At 48.5% G+C, this 18871-nt stretch overlaps 8 protein-coding genes across 8 annotated transcripts; all 8 read left to right on the top strand.

Moving 5' to 3' along the window:
• Positions 1-2057: 2057 nt before the first annotated feature.
• BKA55DRAFT_569093 (uncharacterized protein) lies at positions 2058-2610 on the top strand. Its single transcript, XM_046192890.1, has one exon. The coding sequence runs from the start codon at positions 2226-2228 to the stop codon at positions 2601-2603; it is 378 nt and encodes a 125-aa protein (XP_046049571.1). The 5' UTR covers positions 2058-2225; the 3' UTR covers positions 2604-2610.
• A 3484-nt stretch (positions 2611-6094) lies between these two features.
• BKA55DRAFT_569091 (uncharacterized protein) lies at positions 6095-7335 on the top strand. The gene has a single exon (XM_046192889.1). The coding sequence runs from the start codon at positions 6486-6488 to the stop codon at positions 6993-6995; it is 510 nt and encodes a 169-aa protein (XP_046049570.1). The 5' UTR covers positions 6095-6485; the 3' UTR covers positions 6996-7335.
• A 524-nt stretch (positions 7336-7859) lies between these two features.
• Positions 7860-8572, top strand: BKA55DRAFT_539805 (uncharacterized protein; the record flags this gene model as incomplete). The annotated part of the gene is made up of 2 exons (XM_046190187.1): positions 7860-8141; positions 8339-8572. 2 exons carry the CDS (start codon positions 7860-7862, stop codon positions 8570-8572), a joined length of 516 nt encoding a protein of 171 aa, XP_046049569.1.
• Positions 8573-9596: 1024 nt separating this feature from the next.
• On the top strand, positions 9597-12445 carry BKA55DRAFT_376146 (uncharacterized protein). Its single transcript, XM_046185922.1, has 2 exons — positions 9597-9731; positions 9811-12445. The coding sequence occupies exon 2, from the start codon at positions 9921-9923 to the stop codon at positions 12153-12155; it is 2235 nt and encodes a 744-aa protein (XP_046049568.1). The 5' UTR covers positions 9597-9731; positions 9811-9920; the 3' UTR covers positions 12156-12445.
• A 1307-nt stretch (positions 12446-13752) lies between these two features.
• BKA55DRAFT_376130 (uncharacterized protein) lies at positions 13753-14207 on the top strand. The gene has a single exon (XM_046185921.1). The coding sequence runs from the start codon at positions 13794-13796 to the stop codon at positions 14034-14036; it is 243 nt and encodes an 80-aa protein (XP_046049567.1). The 5' UTR covers positions 13753-13793; the 3' UTR covers positions 14037-14207.
• BKA55DRAFT_690478 (uncharacterized protein) lies at positions 14142-14656 on the top strand (the record flags this gene model as incomplete). The annotated part of the gene is made up of 2 exons (XM_046199504.1): positions 14142-14183; positions 14237-14656. 2 exons carry the CDS (start codon positions 14142-14144, stop codon positions 14654-14656), a joined length of 462 nt encoding a protein of 153 aa, XP_046049566.1.
• A 33-nt stretch (positions 14657-14689) lies between these two features.
• On the top strand, positions 14690-15169 carry BKA55DRAFT_690477 (uncharacterized protein; the record flags this gene model as incomplete). The annotated part of the gene is made up of 1 exon (XM_046199503.1): positions 14690-15169. The coding sequence occupies one exon, from the start codon at positions 14690-14692 to the stop codon at positions 15167-15169; it is 480 nt and encodes a 159-aa protein (XP_046049565.1).
• Positions 15170-16905: 1736 nt separating this feature from the next.
• Positions 16906-17629, top strand: BKA55DRAFT_728354 (uncharacterized protein; the record flags this gene model as incomplete). The annotated part of the gene is made up of 2 exons (XM_046201175.1): positions 16906-16988; positions 17038-17629. 2 exons carry the CDS (start codon positions 16906-16908, stop codon positions 17375-17377), a joined length of 423 nt encoding a protein of 140 aa, XP_046049564.1. The 3' UTR covers positions 17378-17629.
• Between the last annotated feature and the right edge of the window lie 1242 nt (positions 17630-18871).

The following is an 18871-nucleotide window of genomic DNA, read 5'->3' as shown; positions in this document are numbered from 1 at the left end:
AGAGCAGACAGATACATGTCTTCATAGAGATGATTGTGGGCCTCAGCCAACACTATAGCCAGTTTCTTGGGCCCCTCTCGGGATGTTGCCTCGTTAATGTCTTTGATGTGAACTGGATTGTCAGTGGCTCCCCTTTCAATGTTCAATGGATCCTGGTGGAGGATTGGATCTTTTAGATGATGGCCAGCTCTAAATTGTGCGAAAAGTAAACAACAAGCCCATCTTCTATTGGTCATTTTACCTCGTCCAGAGCGCCACTGTGAACTGTCTTGCCATGGAATACTGATTCATCGTACTACCACAGGGTAGGCGACTGAGTCCCGGAATTGTGGACCTACTTCACCGAGAATCCGGACCGGAACCCCACCAAGCCGGAAGTTAATTGACCTCACTCGTTGAACTTGATGGTGCTGTTGATCAAAGTCACCACAAAATGCCACATGGAAATTGAATTCTGAGTAAGATTAATATATAGACAGAACTACATTATATGCGGGTATTTGGGAGAACGACCAAGTTTGCTGTAACTTCCTGTGTCCAACATGGCCAAAAATAGCTATGGAACTCAGGTGCCGCAAGATGTCCAAATTGAGCGCAAGCTATACCTCAACACGAAAATATAATCTCCATTCATGACGGCATGAATTATTATTCAAAGTCGATCACGCTTGCATATATCTCATCGAAAAATATAACCGCTTCATCTCAAGCCTAGGCCAAAACTGGCAACCCAATGAAGTGTTCGAGAAAATGTATGGCCCATTGAAGGGACCTCTGAGCCTGCATCGCGAGTACCGCTATTCTCAATATTTCCATTGTTGCAAGATGGCGGCCCGGATGGTGTGTTATCCGGAGCTTTCAGGGGGTTTCGGAAAGGACGATGGATGAGGCATCGGGAGCTTTCACTGCAGGGAAAGAACACGGGCTTGGGGTGTTTTCAAGGCCAAATAGGCTTGGGTTCAACGTCTTCAACTGTACAAGGGAATTGATCAGTAAGGGGTAAGCCTGCTTGAGAAGTGATAGTGAGACCTACGCCAGAGACGCCAATATTCTCCGTCGATGAGGTAAAGCAAATGTTCAGTCTCCGCCTCTGTCCAGTCGTTTGCTTTAATCATCGGGAGAGCTCCAAAAATTCTCGCTCTTGCTTGGTGTTGAACTGCCGCTTGCAAGGATGGGACCTCGTCCCGTGCCCATGCGAGATAGGCGTTGACATACTCTGTTCTTTGAGAGCTCGTAGGGTTATCGCCTGGCCAAGGCTCCGAGAATGATTTGACCGTTGCAGTGAAGACTGGAGGGGCATAGTCGAGATGATGGACCGCTTCGTCCTTGATATCTGGCATGGATGATGTGACGGACTCAGCGGGGGCGTCGTCAGACCAGGTACAGTTTAGGCGTGAACATTGATAAACTTGGAGGTAGGCACTAAGTACTAAGTTGAGAGTAAGTTGAGAATAGGCGGCTGGGAATTTTGGGGGGTTTAGGATGTTTTCATGATAAGTTTCATACTCATGATGAGCTTTGTTGTATTTATGATGAGATTTGTCAAAGTTTTGATGAGTGACAGCGAAGTTTGCACAGTTAAAGGCAAGCTAGGCAGGCACTTAGGTAGCGGGCAGGTGCAGAAGAAGTTGGCGCCTTCCGTTTGCCGTTTGCCGTTTGCCGCCCGCAACAACCAAATTTCGTCACCTTTCACCTTTCACCTTCATATCCCCCACAAAACCCGCCCTTCCTTCTTCCTTCTTCACCTCAATCCTCGTCTGCACAACACCGCTGCATTTCATATCACGATGCCTAAGTCGGCTCCTCCACGTCAGGGCAGCTTCCGATCCAACCCCTACGGAACTTGGGTCTCTCCAGGCTTTGCTAGTCATAGCCCTTATTACCCCAATCCTGCCACTCGCTTCGACGACCCGCCCTACGGCATGCAGCAGCGAGCCTGGGGCCCGCCATCTCTGGGCTCTCCCGAGCACCCATATGATGTGCCCGCCCCTCTCCGTGAGATGACGAACGACCAACGCGTTCAAAGCCTGCCTCCCCTTCCTCCTCCCCTTCCCCCTCCTCCTTACAGTACTGAGGCTGCTGAGCACCGCTCTCAAGACGGCTTTCGTGAGGGTCCTCCGACCTCGGTCGCAGCTGAGAACCCGGGAGCCCAAGAGTTCCTGCCCGCCCAGGCCCAGGCCCAGCTGCCTGAAAAACCAAAACAGCCTCTCAAGCGAGTGGACAGCATGGTCCTCCAGGCTGTCACTCGCGACAGCCGTCGGGGCAAGCAGACCCCCGACCTCCGTGTCATCAGCAACAGCAAGGGAGGCGGCACCCAGTGCAATGTCTACAGCAAAGTGCATTCCGTTGCCAAGACGATCTCCTTCAACGTCGACGATGAGGAAGCGCTCCTCAAGGCCTATCGCCACGTCAAGGCGATGAACCCTTCTGCTCCTGTCGGAGGCATCATGTTCAGCATTGGCACCAAGGGTGATCCTAGCCAGGTTGACAATATCAGCTGGAACTCTTTCGCTGGTCGCTCTGGTCTTGGTAAGAGCTTCTCCATGAACCTTAATGGTCAAAGTTTTCAGATCTTTCACCATGAGTTTGCATTGTGCCATTGAGTCGATCGTGTACTAACGCTTCATAGCCCGACGCTAGACAGTACGTCCTTGTACGTCCTTATGTCAGCATCATGTCTTGGCATTATGTCTCTACATCATTGAGGTTGGGTTGGAAAAGGCAAAGGCCGCGAACGAGTATATAAAAGAGTCTACGTGGGAAAATGGCAGGAATATTGATGGAAGAAGTCAACAATCACGAGATAGCGAAGTATAACGGACTGGAGGACTTGTTGCTGTCAATGGTAAACAATTTCTTTCGGTCGTTGTTGCCATACCGGGCTGTGTTGTTCCATGTCATCGTAGTTTTCACGTTGAGTGAATGCCAATACCTCGGGATATTCTTGAGCTCAACACATGCGAGTATGAACATTGCTCTGCCTTCTAACCCTCAATGCGCAGAGTGCTCGCGTTACGGAGACCAAGACTTGTGACATTCAGAGAGATAGCTTCCTTAATCATGATGGAAAGTGACCAAAATACATTAACCCGTACATTATTCAACTTCGAACTCTGAAAGCTACCGGTATCTCCTATAGCCACTTTTCTACCAGCTACAGCAGTAATCTTCTCTCATGTTCAGTCCGCCAAAAAATCTCCAATAACTCGCATCAAAATAGGTAACGCCCCTCGTTTTGTTCTCTCCATGCCCTTGGTCTGGTTGGAGGATTGAACCCCGGATTAGGCTGTCGTTGATTCCCCATACCACTCCAAGCTCCTCCTCGACTTCCAGCCTGTCTTTGTGGTGCAGATGAAGGAGGCTGGCCGCGATGTCCACGACGACGTTCTCTCTCCTTCTTAGCCAAGAACTTTCGCTTCCGTTCCCGGTCTCGGGCTCTGTATTTCTGTCCCTTGCGCTTTCGCCGGCGACTACCTGCATCCCGAGGGACGTTGGAGGCCTCCCCCGGTCGATCTTCCATCATCTCTTCGTCAGACGACTCAATTGATATGACCTCTCTGTCTTCAAAGGCATCGATTCCAGGCTTTTGTGCCGGAGTTGGGTCAGGCTGCGTGGTGAAAGGGCCTGGGACGTTCGACTAGGCTCCGTTGCGCTGGTTCGTGAGACACGTCTGGTATGGGTTAAGCCGATCTCTGTGATCAGTCCAGTGCCGGTTAACTCATTAGCGTTGGGAACATATACCCGACGGAAAGGATTGTTCTCTGGTTCAGGATGTCTAACTGGCTGTGAATTCTCTGGAAATCCACCCAAAACTGCATTGTTGGGCAGACAGTTGTTACTGACCGGGACTCCTTGTCCCCCAGCCTGGAGATATAATCCATTCGCTCGGCTGGGAGGCTGGTTTCTTACAGCCTCGCATAGCTTCCTCCTCTCCAGCTTCAGCCAAGCCCCTTTGTATGCCTCCAATAGCTCCTCCAGCCCTGAGGGGTGACCCCGCGAGGTCCGACTGGCGCAATACTGCAGATAATGAATGTCGCAGGAGAGATTCATCCTACAATCATTCAGGCTGTCCAGAGCGCTAATCACAACGCCCAGATCCCCAGTTCTGACCAGCATGTTGCCAGCTGACGGTACAGCTGGGACACCAACCTGATCAGCTATCAACGCGAGAAGCTTGGCATGAGGTGTCATAAAGATGCCAACAGTTTTCATTCGTTCTTGATGGAAGCGAAAGCGCTCGAGTACTGGAGAACTCGAGAACTGGTCCAGATTGCCACAGCCGAGGTGGCTCAAGATGCGTGCCTCATCCACAGAGAATCCTTCACCGTTATCTGCCTGGCAGATGACAGACCATCTGATGACGATGGGGAGAAATCGGTATGCGTTTGTCTCCTAAAACTAAGGGTGTGTTATGATTCTCTTGAGTTTGTCGCAGAAGTGGACCGTCAATAAGGGGTTGCGCTTCATTTGTCCATTGTGCATAAAGCCCTCCCTACCGCTATTGTCGAACTTGAAGTCGTGATACATGGATAACAGGGATAGAGGATCCATGTTGAAGAGATGGAAAGAGATCTTGAAGACCGCTGAAAAATAAGTGCCGCGACAGGGCAAGAGTTGTATTGCATCCTTGATTAAACGGCTCTCCCAAGAAGCGCCCAGCTCATCTTCTTGAGCCTGGGTCCAGGTACGCCTCTCGATAAGCTTTGCGAGTTCGGATTGGTCTCGTTCTTTCATTGCTTCCTTGGTGATGGGAACAGATCGTCTGTTTTTCTCCTTCGTCAAATGGACTGAGTTGCGGTAACTCTTGATGAACTCCGCGACGGCTTGATTCTCATATTTGTCGGACGAAACCAAAGCCTCCCCACTGTCGAGTTGTGATGTATCAACAGCTTGGTATGGAGAGTCTCCATGATTGTTGGGAATGTACTCCTCATCCATCCAACTCTGATGGCTGTCGTTTCCATCACCCAGTGCTTGCGCTGGCGATGGAAATCGTGTCTGGGATAGACGGGAGGCATTTTGTGCAGCGATTGTCTTCTTGTTCTTGGATCCCCGTGGCCTCCCTCTCCCTCTACGTATGGGAGATGCTTGATCAGGTGTTGGAATGTTGTCATTTACAAGATGGACGGGAAGACGCTGGCTCCCTTCTCCGATCTCCGTTTCAGCGTGCTGATTCTTAGGAGTCACAGGTAACCCCACGCCCTGTGGAATTTTTCCTGACGGCGGATGATATTCATCCATCCTTGTCTCTTTTTGTCACGGTCGTATTTGGTTCGTCCGCGCGTGCCGTTGTGCAATTTAGGGTGTATGTTGGTGGTGAGCTGTGAAAGGAAATCTGAGGAGAGGCCCACCGTGAGGCGGCTTTTCCAAGCTGTGGCCCAACGCTAGGGGCCGTGCTGTACCTTGTGAATTGTGAACTCCGTGGGCGCAACTGGACTCACTCCTTTATAATCCGTATCAACCGCTGTCGCTAACTAAAGCAGTATTAGGGATACCGATGAACCTTGATAGTGACAGCTCGGAAGGGAACCAACGAGCGGGGAGACAGTCCATGAAGAAAATGTTTCCTACAGCCGTTTGTTTAGAAAGATGTTGAAAGTATTTGATTAGAGTGCAAACTTCCAATCTATTCAGGCCCGACAAAGCAAAGGGCACATGTTGAAAACTTGATGTGGAGCACAGAACAAAGGGAGAAAGGTTGATGGCGTACGCTTAGTGTGCTCTCTATCTATAAAAATGACTTAAATCTAACAAGCACGATTAATACGCGACTCTCGTATCCTCCCTGTATATTGTAATAATGTTTGATATGTTAATTCTACTGAAAAGAAGATGTAGTTGTCTGTTTGGCCCCTGATTGTAGCTCGTCAGTCGCCATACAATCTGTCACAAACTGAAAGGCAAAGGATCCCTCGTTTCTATCCGTTTGGATAGGAAATGCGTAGAAAACTTGTGTTGTTGTCACTTAATTTGCCATAACTGCTTGGAGGAAGTGTATCGAGCTGATACACGACGAAACCTGTGAGGGGACTAAGCCTGGCATTTCGTCTCTATGTAGCTCCCTTGTTTCCTACTACTGCACATTATACAACCCAAGAAATTATAGCTTTATATGTTTTCAAATCTTGGATGAGACTTTAAAGCCAGACATCATATCCAATGCCGTTCAACTATATATATTCAGCCGGTCGTTCAGTACACCAGTGCAGTATTCCGGCTTTACGAGTCCAAGAGTAAGAAGAGCTCATGAGTAGACCATCAGCACCAACAGACCAAGCTTCAGAGAGCCTTACGGCCTGGTCAAAGTTTGACAGCAGAAGCTCAGAAGACCAGGAGCTGCAGACCATCACCTCCCCCAGAAATATCCGGCTATATGAATTCCTTAATTCCTATATTGTTCTGGCCAATGAAACAGGCTTAGGGAAAACCACAATCTGCCTCCTTCCTAGGTACCTTAAAGATATCAATCAGGGTTGGACGACCTCATGAAGGGCCCAGAGTTGTTTCCCCACTCTGCTCTTTTCACCATCCATCTCTTTCTCTTTCTCCTCCCTGCGTACGAACTACAAGACCCAGATGTCTACTTCAAACTCAAAATGGCCAATATTCATAGTAAAGCCATCACTACAATGAGGAAAAGCTCAAGATTTTCCCAGCCTTCTTTCCGGTCCCGTTTCTCGGAGGAACTGGCAAGAAAGACACTTCGTCGTGAGTCTCTCAAGAGCTCGCTGCCCGAAATTCTCAGTTCTTATAATGTGGGTGGACCTGCCGTTACTGTGGATTCTTCCTTACAACTTATGTTGCAGAAACTGACAGCAATTGGACATTTAACACCATCAACGATTCCTCTCATCTTTTATATAACGAAGGGCCGACTTGTGCGGCAGCTGACGGCACGCATTGTCGTAATCGACGATATCAGCAACACAAATAGACAGCGACTCAGTCCGTTGACAAGTGCCATATGGGACTACGGCAATCCAGAAGTATCTTGACGTTTCAAACGAAGTTTAGAAAAAATTGTTCAGTCGACAAGTCTTGATCACCCATGTAGTGGCTGATGCTAAGGCTGCGACCCTCGAAGGGCGGCGAGCGCCGCTGCTGAAGGACCTAGATGAGGAATTTTGGATCTTGCAGAGACTTCAGCACTTCCATGAAGCCCATGCCCTCAACAAGCTGGAAGATGCTCTTGAGTTTCTTCCCAGTGAAGTCGAGTCATCATAACGATTGGGAATGAAGGCTTCCAGCACAACCTTCAAAAACTTCGTACAGCTGGACGTTGGAGCTCAAAGGCAGAAAAAGGTTTATGGCATTAATCTTTCATCTTGATGGAAGTTGATCTAGAATTTTCCGCCGAGTTCGTTCTCGCCCTGAACGCCGGCTTTTTATTTTTCCGCGTCTTTCTCAAAGCAGGAACCGGAATTCGCCGTACGATTTGCAACAATGCCGTCAGATGCCTTGCATCCTTTTGTTGAACGGATTCACGGGCTATGGGACGAAAGTGGAATTCAAAAGTTCAGACTACCTTTACAAGCTAACAAGTCGTTCCACCAAGTTCGTGTGAGGCAACGACATCCCGGTGCCGTCTTTGACACTTTCAAAGCATATATAAGCAGTGTCGGAACTGATCACAGACATTCAATCTCGAGGTTCGGTTTGGATAGTTGGATTGGCGACTCATGGTTGCGTCGATGGTCACGACAGACTTTCCGGGACATAGCCGACTTGAACATAGCTACCAGTAACGAGGAGACCCCGTTAGTCATGCTATTTTATGCGGCCAGCTTCAAGTTGAACGGAACACTCACCGGGGCTGGGAGCGTTCATATCGTCCCCAGCGAGACTGGACGAAAACTCATATGGGATGCAGCGACCTCGCCACTGGTCGAAGGCTGCCTGCACTTTTTCAGCAGGAGAAGACACATCACGCGATAAACATCAAGCTGTCAGCATGCCTATGTACCTGGGATTCCCCAACAACGGGAATAAGAGCCCTCCTCAGCCGTGGAATCGAACTCATCCGCGCCAAACCAAGTGAGGTCACTGTTGTTTCCAAAGTTGATATCACCCAGTTGCCTCTTACTTTGCAAACCTCCCAGCCTTCATGGAAGCCACCACCTCTCGCAACACTCACGTGGTGTGTAAGAAAGACTTTCATATCACTTTGTCTCTCGATAAATGCTTACCTTTCGTCATCCCTGATGTCATTGTCGACTTTCCTCGCTCCCTCCCCCGGGACCAGAGTGACCAACTTACCTCCATCGGCTATAGTCAAGTGACTATAAAGACCGCCAAGAATGCATTGATCTTCCATTTCCCTACTGTGCACACTCTTCAGGTCCCCCGCCAACTCAAGGCAAACCCTCTGGTCTCCCCCGCCCAGGACACTATCAACCTTAAGGCCATTGGTTCCTTCTTCCTGATCAAACGCATCTTTTCCTCCTCCTTCTGTACTCACACCTACCCTGCCTTCTTGGACAACGATCACACTATTCCATATGAGGATTTTCCAATCAGTTTGACACCGAAGTCTGTCTGGAGGTGTCACGATCAGAGAGGTTACAACAAATAGATGGCATGGCCTCGGCGTTTCGATAGGGACCAGTCTCAAATCTATCTCTACACGTCAAATCAATAGTTGAAATGAAAGGCCTCCGATCCACCTCGCCGCAAAGGTGCTATCAACTGGAACTTGAGTGGATTCGTTGTGAGCCTGGCTGGTTTGGACTATAGCCGAAAAAGACAATGGATATGCTCCAGTGGGTCGAACCAGAAAAAAAGCTTACCAGACGTGAAATGATCCGACGTTTGTAGCTTCAAGGCCGGATCGAAGTTTCTGTGGTGAACTCAGTCATTCGGTTCAGGCTCTCCAATACGATCAACAGGTTTTTCATCAACTACTTCCCTGTGTCGGCTATGATGCTAGAGTAGCACACTTTCTCTCACTTCCATCTACGGCTCGACTAATGAGTATCAAACTTCAGGCAGCTGCTACACTATTGGTCGGGTATGAAGACTTGCTCAACATCTTCTGAAAGGGAGCGAGCAACTCTGATATTGACGCGGTCAAAAGTCTAGCGGCAAAGAGTAGCACGGCAAACATTGCTGACTGTGGAACGCTCTGGTCTGTTTTGGGACTCTTCAAGTCTGTCTGGACAAGATATGAACAAGGGGGCGGTCCGATACCAACTAAGTTGATGTACAACAAGGGCAAAACAAACCCGCTGGCGAAGTTCCAAGTCAATACTCTTCAATGATACGAACTCATTGTTATGAAGGATGGGCAGGGAGTGATCATCCATGATGCCTATTCCTTTGTTCTTAACCAACAACTGATTCCTGCTCCCGTCCCGTCCCCACTCCCCCCAACGTCCAGACAAAGAATGAAGAATTGGAAATAACACTAAGAGCAGCTAAGATGACAATACTTGCGGAAAAGAGTAAGTAACAGTCCAACAAGAAAGGGGAGAGAAACTGACAATGGTCTAGTACTGCAAAGACCACCGAAGCTGTTGCGATAATGTGGCGCCAACTTCAACAAAGAATTAACTACTGAAGATCATATGACTACTCTTCGCTTATGCTTCTTAAATGTACTTTTACAATAATCTCATCGACCTGTTAAAGACGTTCAGATTCACAACCATGAAAATGTGAACGACAAGGGTTCCGGAGACTTCCCATCGCCACATGGAACATCTCACTTCAACACTATAGCAAATTGCAAACAAGTATGATCCCAAGAAGGAGTGGCACTTGGCTTTATCTTAACTGGGAACTCAGATTATTGACTTTTCTTTGTTCTACCAGTACCGGCACCTGAAAGATGTATAATACCCATCGATGCTCCCACCAAGCCTGCGACCAACTCAACAGCAATACCAGTACCCATCTCCATCCTATCAGTACCGGCAAACAAAATGGCCCTCGAGAACGCCCTAAGAAATGTCATCGCCGATATCGATACTTGGATTGAAACCCCTAATCCAGAGGACAGCGTCTTCGCCCATCTCAAGTTCAAGGGCGCTGCTGGGAACATCTACGAGATCCCAGACAGGTTGTATCTCCGTAGAGTTACCGATGATACTAAGATCGTTATTGTCGTTGCGGAAAGCAAAAAGTCAATGATCGACAAGAACTTGAGGCCCAAACTCGCCAGAATCACCCAAGGAGCTTTAGAAGATGGAATGTTGGTCACATCTGATGTGACAGTCTATTCGTACGCCGAGCTTTTCACTCTGCTCAAGAGCTTTCGGGATCCCCTTTTCTGGAACCAAGACTCCCAGGACTTCTGTCATCCGTACACAATGTTCTTGATGGACGTCGAGCCTGAGTTTAGTGCGGAATTCGTCCTGGCGCTAAACGCTGCGACGATCTTCACTTCTACATTCAATCATAATCAGCAGAATCCGAATACCATTGTGAAGCTAATGACCATGTCGTCCGAAGCCATCCACCCATTCATCACCAAGTTGTTCAATCACTTCAACTACTGCCAGTTCTTTGAATTACTCGAAGTTGAAGATTACTACGCCCCTAGACACGTTTACGCGTCCGATATAAACCAAGTACTACGCAAAGTCAAGTGGTGGGTCGAAGGAGAAGGAAGAAATCAAAAGAATACGATCATCACGTTCTGTGGTGACGATCTTATGCCTGATGAATGGCGCGAAGACCCGTTCATCCAGAACTTCAAACAGGTCCAATTGATCCACCCTGGGTTTCTGGAACTCATCACGGCCAGCAATGAGAATATGCTGATTTCCATTCCCGAAACCTTCGAGGCCGACCTGATTCTTGAGATTACTGGAAATGTGCACATAGTACCAAACCTTGTGCGGAGACGAGCCATTTTGGATCGGCAGACTGGACACGAGGTTGAAGTCACACTCAAGCTGTCGAAGCGAGAGCGCGAAGCCCAGATGTCTGCTGCGTCGTGGTTCAACATCGCTGATACGAACGTGCGTTTATATGCACCTCAAGATTACCTTGACTCTCCCGAATTTGATTTCCCTCGTCGCATGAAGTTTGCCTGTGAGCAGCTTGACGGATTTGTCGCGGCATGGACGGATCTAGAAGACTGGCCTGATGAAACGTTCGATATCCTTGATATCTTGAAAAGGGACAACGCGGCTGCTACCGAACATAATTCCACTGCTTCCACAGCTGCGGGTGATGGCATTGCGTATTATGATATTGGTGGTGCTATTGATCAAACATGGAAGCGCTTACAGGTCCAAGGCCTCCTCAGCAACACTTTTACTGATTTTGCTCTTGGTTCCGCCATCGCTCCCCAACATGTGAGGTTCTTCCACGACCTCAACCAGACTATATGGTTCAACGGCAAGGCCGCACATGCGATGGCACTTCGATCTGCGCCAAATGTCACCCAACTCAAGATGCACCTGGTTGCGGCTTTGTGGGTCGGTATGAAGCGACTGGTCGAAGTTGACTGGCGAAACTTCAACAAGAATGCCATGGTGGAGATTCGAAGCCTTGTTGACTTTAGTAGCACCTCCTCTATTGCTCAGTACGGCACTCTCTGGACCAATATGGGCTTGATGGAGGCTGTCTGGGCGAAGCATGCTGCAGGGTTTTGTCCTTCCAGCACTGCTTCGCTGATTATCGATGGCCGGGTCTCAGCCTCCACGTTGACTAGGTCAAAGTGGATGAGTTACAGGCAATCTATTTCCGCTTTGGCGGCCCGTGAAGGTATTGCAATGCCTTCCACCGGTGGTTTCTTCAACAGAGACTTCGAAATCCAGGAAGCCGATTACAACCAGCTGTGTCAGCACTTCTTGCGGGCGTACTCGAACCAGGTCGCCATTGTCATGAAGAGCAACAACAGTTTGGAGATAACGGACTTTGCATCAGGAGATAGACTGAACTTCACAGACGATGTTCGGTATCTGATTAATTGGGGCGAGCTCGCTAAACGGGAGCCATTCCCCGTGCTTGGGTTCTATATTACAGCGTCTCGGGCTTCGAATACGGCGAGAACCGAGATCTCTGACTGGAACTGGATCCCCGCTCCCATGTGGAATGAATGGGAGCTGACTCTAAAGTCCAGTCGTCACAAGGGAACAGTAGCTTTCAAGATACCAAGGGCCTCTCGCCGGTCTCGCCGGTCTCACCAGAATCCCGACGAGGTTTGAGAGATTAGTGTACTTTGTACTGTTATATGTTTATGCTTCCCGAGATCCGGAGCGGAGAGTTACTGAGCTGTTTAGCCATGAAACCGGAGTAGGGGTCGGGGATCTTTATTGCGCGATTGTCACCCGTCGTTCGTCGAGGAGAGTAAGGACTGAGTGTTCGGCCTTTCGGACATGGGACTGTAGGGCCTTGGGTGTGCGTCTGGCGGGTTATTTGTATTTTTCATTTTGTATTTGAATAGCTCGATGGATATGTCAATGCAATATCAGTCTTTGATACGTAGAAGCTTGCCCAGTCTATATATGAATAGATCTCAAGGTGAGCGAAGGTAGAATTGCTTGACATGGTGAAGTGAAGTCTGTGAACTCCGGTGGAGAGCTTACCTACCTTATGAAAGACACCCTCGACGGCTTCTTAGTTCCCCTCCTTCGTAGCTCTTTCTCCTTATTGCAGGCTGAGAGCGGTCCTCATATTTCCATCCGTCAGTAAGGAACGGCCTCCAACTGTGCAATTCAGTTGACACTCAACACTTCAACAACCCCCGTTTCATTTCACTTTCTCCATCATAATCAAACATCTTCAGTCTATTCCTTTACACGACAGCATACGTGAATTCGTTACTTATTTCGCCAAGATGGATGATCCCAAAATTCCTCTCGAAGGTCCATTCAAAAAGATCTATCCACGCCAGGACAACACCAGAATCTTCTCTCGACAAGGAACCCTTGATCGTTTACTATGAGCCCAGAGATCCTTGATACAACTACATTGATAGCTATTGGATGGTATATCGCACGCAATTGCAACATCTCCCCAATGGAGAGGACAGTAATCATCGAAGGATAACCATCATCAATCCCGACGAAGCTTCGCGACAATCAAATATCATTCACCTCGTCAAGAAAATACCTATAGCCGAAGAAGATTTCTTCGGGATTAAGACTCTCTGAGTTGGAAACGTGGACAATGAGACCAGTCTGAGTGACATGTGCAGAGACATCAACACTTACCTGCTGAAGAAGTCAACCATCATCTTCGTCATCATGGTGCCAGTCGCCAAACATTTTGTCGTGCACCGTGACTACTATCGATGTGAATCATACTATCGGGAAGCCTTTCTTACAAGATTTTCCAGATCTCATGGACCGGCCTCTAGTTCCTGACGCACAGCGTGAGCCAATGCTTTTAAAGAATGTTGTGATGCGGTCGAGGTATTGGGATGACTTGTGGGCCGGACATGGTCGCTCATACTAAGTCATTATTGACACCAAATTGAAACTAAACCGAATACAAAGACCTCCATTACACTGATATCTCAACTAATGCTAAGCTGGTGATAGAAGCCAGTACAGTCGAAAAGTCTCGGACGCCCATCGATAGTTTTGTATGAGCTGCAGGAAACGAAGGAAAAGATTGATACTATAAGAACTGGTTCGGCTTATACACTATGAGTGATAGATTCAAGTCTACATATAAATCCTCAAGTTATTTAATGACCAGTCGAAGCTCAAAGAATGCCTGTCTGCCACAAGGGTGGTCACGTGACTTGCGCCGATGTCGTCCCCGCCCAGTCTGGTCTCAACTCAGAAAGTAAACAACAAGAAATCAGGTGCAATGCAAGGCATTTGAACACAGTCGCAATGGACCCACAACTCGATACAGAAGTACGAAGTGTTCTAAGATTAGTGCGCAGCTCTTTGCGCACAAATGGAACGCCTCTTGAAGATGCCATCCAACAACTCAGACGGGTCACTGAGTCAGTTCAGAATGCGAAAGACAGTGATCATGCCAAGTGGCTTCTTGATGAGAAGTTTGACAAAGATGCATCTGAGAAGCCTCGATTTAATCGGCCTCGCCTTGAAGATATGATGAGTCGCCTCTAGAAGAGGCTTGAAGACTTTCCAGAAGGTGAACAGTTTAAGGAGATGAAACGACAGCTTGACAACAACACCAAATACCTAAAAGCTTTGACGGCAAAGCCAAAGACGATGTCAAAGCGCAGCACCAAATTCCAAGGCGTTCAAGTCCCGGTAAGTCAGCAAGAGAAACATGCACGCACTGCCATAGCTAAGTCAATCGCCAGAAGCAACCTCAGAAGCCCATAATTCGATCACGAAAGGCGCTCACGCACAAAGGCCCCATCAAAAGAGAGAGTTCTAACATGGAACGACGAAACAAACATCTCGAACGCACCAAGCGACAACTCGAGAAGGAAAATGTTTCTGCGCTTTATGAAACAAGCAAACTGCGACAACAACTCCAAAAGAAGAAAAGGGTACTGGCCAAAGAACGATCCGAGAATGCTCGAAAGACTTTAGAGATTGACCTTTTGAGAAACGACAACAGAGCCGCGCATCAGAACCTGAACGAGAGCAACACCGCTCTCAAAGAGGCTCAAGAGCGATGTTGGGAGCTTGAGAATTCTTTGCGATCACAGAACGGCACCATTCACACAGCCCAGGATCAAGACGCGGGAGATTCATTTCCTATCACCGAATACTAGGGCAGTTTCGAGGACTCTGAAGATCTAGACGATATGATCGCCACAAAGTCGAGCTCTCCTGAGGAGAAGGAGAATGAACTCAATGAGTATGAGCAACACATTGCTACACCACCACCAAGCCAAAGCCGCAAATTTTCGATTAGGACTACCGCAACACCACCAGAGACCACTGTAGCCAGCCCGATGAACAAACTGACATTGCTTGCCGGTTATTTCCCCCTTGTGGAAGATGAGAACTTTGACCTCGAGATGAAGGCAATCTTCGCTGGTCACTTGGAGGTCGACAGGTCCTTTAGGCGATTCGAAGAATTCCTTGAAACGGGCCATGAGAACTCATGGTACTGCATTCAAGATATCGTGAAGTATGGCTACAGCTTCGGTTCATGGAATGATAACATCTGTAAGAACGAAGAGCACGATGGCGTTCAGTGTCGACAGGTCAAGGTCACGGCCGTTGACTCTATCAGACGACTTCACTTCAAACTCGATGAAGATGTGAGGGCGAATGCCTAGCAGAGCACATAAGATAAGGATCAGCAAGTACGCGAAGTAGAGGATTGGTAGGGTGTCTGAGCTTTCTAGTGAGGATGAGGAAGATATTCGATGAAGGTTGAGATTGTTGGACTTTTATGTGCTGGTATCTTGCAAAGGAATTTCAGGGGAATCACTTAGTTCGTTCTTGCACTGTCAGTTCAACACTACTCCTCGATGAGTATCGAATGCAGAATAAGAACACTATCAATCTTAGTCGTGACAGTGTATCTCGTAAACTCTTCCTTGCGGTGGACTTAAGTGATGATGCTGTATTGGAAGAAACAGTGACCAACGAGTCTCACAGAGCCTCTAAGTCGGTGTTTGCAAACACGGGATACCTTATGTACAACGGACTTCCATTTGCCTCACTACATGGTACATTTGAAATTGGCTTCAACAAACCACTGACTGTGTTATAGGGAAGTCTTATTTGTCGTTGTCGGCTGGTGGTGCTGTCAAGGGGCAATCGTCACCATTGATTGTGTGAGCAACAGGCCTCGCTCACGACATTCTTGGCCACCTCCCCAAATCTATGTGTCACAATAAAGACACAAATATGATTAAAATAACCTGAATTGAGAGACTGTGTAAACAAAACGCTGTAATCGTGGCTGTCATGCTAAGCCACATGGATCCAAATTCTGGTCAGATGCTGTCCCGATAATCTCGATACCTGAAGTTCCTCGCTCAGAAACTCTCAATACCATTTACCAATGGCCATTCCGGTGGTGCTCACGGTCTGTAGATAAAAGCACTGTTTCCTGGAGTGAATATGCCTGCCTTGACGTTGAAGTCTGTCAGTCAAAGACCGGAGGACACTCCGTTAATCCTCGAAGCCAACGTGGGCGACGTAAGGGTTCGTCTTGCCCGGGGCCGTCGTCCGCATCATCCATGCCCCGCCAACGCTTCGCAGGCGTTTCTTCAGTTTCTGAATTTCCGACACGTTTTCTCTTGCGGGCGCCCAGAGTCCATGGGAAAGGGGGTGTGTTGATACAGCTTGAAGTCTCGAGTGGTTTGCTGTACAGTTTTCGCAACATTGTATATCCTCTATTGTACTTCATTCGGCATTCAACGGTATTCTCTGGATACCACGGCCATTGTCGTTGTTTCAGGGTGACATGATCTGGAGCACTTGGAGCTGGAAGGAAAGACAGTAAGTATTGCATCCAGGAGCAGAGGGTTGGGGAGGCCAACCGTTGTAACGCCACATGAAGAAGTCGACAGCAAGGTCTAAGTCTCGCCTCTTCCGATATGAATGGCTCATGGACAGTGGTTCGCCCTCAGAGGACTCCAGGATAGCCTGTGTTCTCTGACGCATCTCCCACTAGTTGATTGCGAAATTCTTCCATCGAAGCCATCGCTCGAAGAGCAAGAACATGAAGCGGCGTCTATTCTGCGTAGTTGTAGGGGATCCGGGGAATCGATTGACCTTTGCGAATGGTTTGTTGGAACTCCTTGGAGGGGGCAGGGGCGTGTATTTGAGGTAATCTTCTGGTCGTGCGTCGGTTTCTTTTGACTGGCCTGCACCAATACATTGGCAGTAGTCCTGCATGACTACAAGTGATAGGGGGACAAGAATGAGATAATATGATTTTTTTAATGTGAATACAGATGCATGAGTACCTTATCAAAGTTGTGAATTTTCGTAGTGGCTACAACTTTGGAAGTCACGGACCAGTGTCGGATGTTGACACTGCCCGCCGCCTGGCAGCTGCATGACTGTCGCACTTACCTCGCACGCCAATCTTCCCTCCCTTCTGATTCCCGACCCAACTCAAGAACAACAAACACATTTGCGGTAAGAGCACATGTTATCACTACATGGCAGATACTAAACTCATAGATAGACGAACACAATGCCAAAGAATACGAGAGGAGGAAACGGCGGTCAGTCATTCCGCCCGGGTCCTTATGATAGGCCGCCGACCGAGCTTGGTGGTCGTGGACACGGTCGAGGAGGTGATCGGGGCCGTGGAGGTGATAGAGGCCATGGTCGTGGGGGCTTTGGCTCCAACTCTGATGGTGGTCGTGGAGGCTACTTGCCACCCCCGGATGGAGGTCGTGGAGAATGCTATTGAGCCTGTTAAAGTCTTTGATCGGTCCATGGATGATAGGGCCACAACACGGTCAGATGCCAGGTCGATTCTTGGTGTCAAGTCACCCCTGCGTCTATCGGGAGCTTCTTGAACCTGGACTTACCCTCAAAGGTCCAATCAACACTTGCAACTGTCGCGCCCTCGGTGGCGGTTCTTCAAAGAACTAAGATGCTGGACGACTCAGATGGCAGTAAGAACAAGAGTAGGCCGAAAGGTGATATGGCCGAAGGGATGCCAGCCAGGCTCCACGCAACATCATGTATGTGAATGAAACTGGAACGAATGGTGGGCTTGCAGGATTCTGTGTAAATGTGAGTCCGTATCAACATCTACATGAGATCGAATGTTAATGGATAGTTGCAGGCCATTGTAAAAACGCATACCCAATATGCCGAAGTAAAGGCATCTATTTTCTCGAAAACGACCAAGCAGTATCGCGATCGGTTATGCAAGGACTCCGATGGAAAGGGGGAATCTCTGGACATATCAACATTTGGGTACATGGGATGAGCCAAAGGAAGCATAGACATTGACAATGGAATTGATGTGAAGACTGGATGCTGGTTCTGCCACATAAGAGAACAAACTGTGACTGATGCAAAATCGCCACCAAGTAAGTTGTGCGATGTGTTGTGCTCTTCGCTAGTTCATAGATTCCCATCACTTCATTGCGGCATCGAAGGACCTTCGTTCTCCTCAAGTTGCTTTAGACTTTCTTTCAGTGCCCTTCTATATCTATCAAGCTTGGGCAGTGTTTTGTCAACATCCGTCAAGTCTGCAATATTAAGTCGCTCTCCCATGCCGTAAAGCTGTCAAACGTTGTTCAGATCCGTCCAGTTGTCAGTTCTTTGCCTTCAGGTTCGTCAAAAATCCCACTCGTGAATCAGTCTTCGACTTGTTTTCTGTCCATTATCGTGAGAAGATCATCGCAAAAGAGAGACGCTAGAATACTCTTCAAGCTAATGACTGAAAATTGGTCCCAACTCTTTTTCATAGCCCGCTTCCAGATTTGGCAGTGGCAGAGCCGGCGGGCAGGTGCGGGCAACCTCTTGCTTCTCTTGTTTTGTTTTCTTACCCCCGCCTTTTCCTTCTCTCTCTCGCTTCTTCTCTTCTCCTTCAACATTATCGTCGTAACATTTCTGCTCCAATATTCACAAACAACAGCAGCAGAAACAGCAACGATGAACAACCAAACTCGTGGCAACGGCCACAGAGGCTAGTCTCGATGCGGACGCGGTCAGTGTTTCGGAAGAGGAAACATGGGTCATCCTCACATTGGAGGTGTCCCAGGGCATGCGCCTGGTCCTGCAGGATATGGACAAGTCCCCATTCCAGCGGTGCCTCAAGGCTACCCTCAGGCCTACCAGCCTGTTCCCTTTCCTCTTCCTCCCCCTCCCCCGGCTGTGGCATACCCAGCGTATGGACAAGTCCCTTACGCTGCGCCGCCGTAACCATATATCTACCCTCCTCCCTACGTCCCGGTGGTGTACCAAAACGCGGTGCCGCCGGGTTATTATCCTTATGCGCATCCTGTGCCTGCATACATGTCTCCGCCCCTACAGGGTCAGGTGAATTATGCAGCTCA

Source organism: Fusarium redolens (assembly GCF_020744475.1).
Source record: "Fusarium redolens strain MPI-CAGE-AT-0023 chromosome Unknown BKA55scaffold_8, whole genome shotgun sequence".
NCBI lineage: Eukaryota > Fungi > Ascomycota > Sordariomycetes > Hypocreales > Nectriaceae > Fusarium > Fusarium redolens.
The sequence above is the reverse complement of the archived record's forward strand: the minus strand, read 5'-3'. Positions and strand labels throughout refer to the sequence as shown.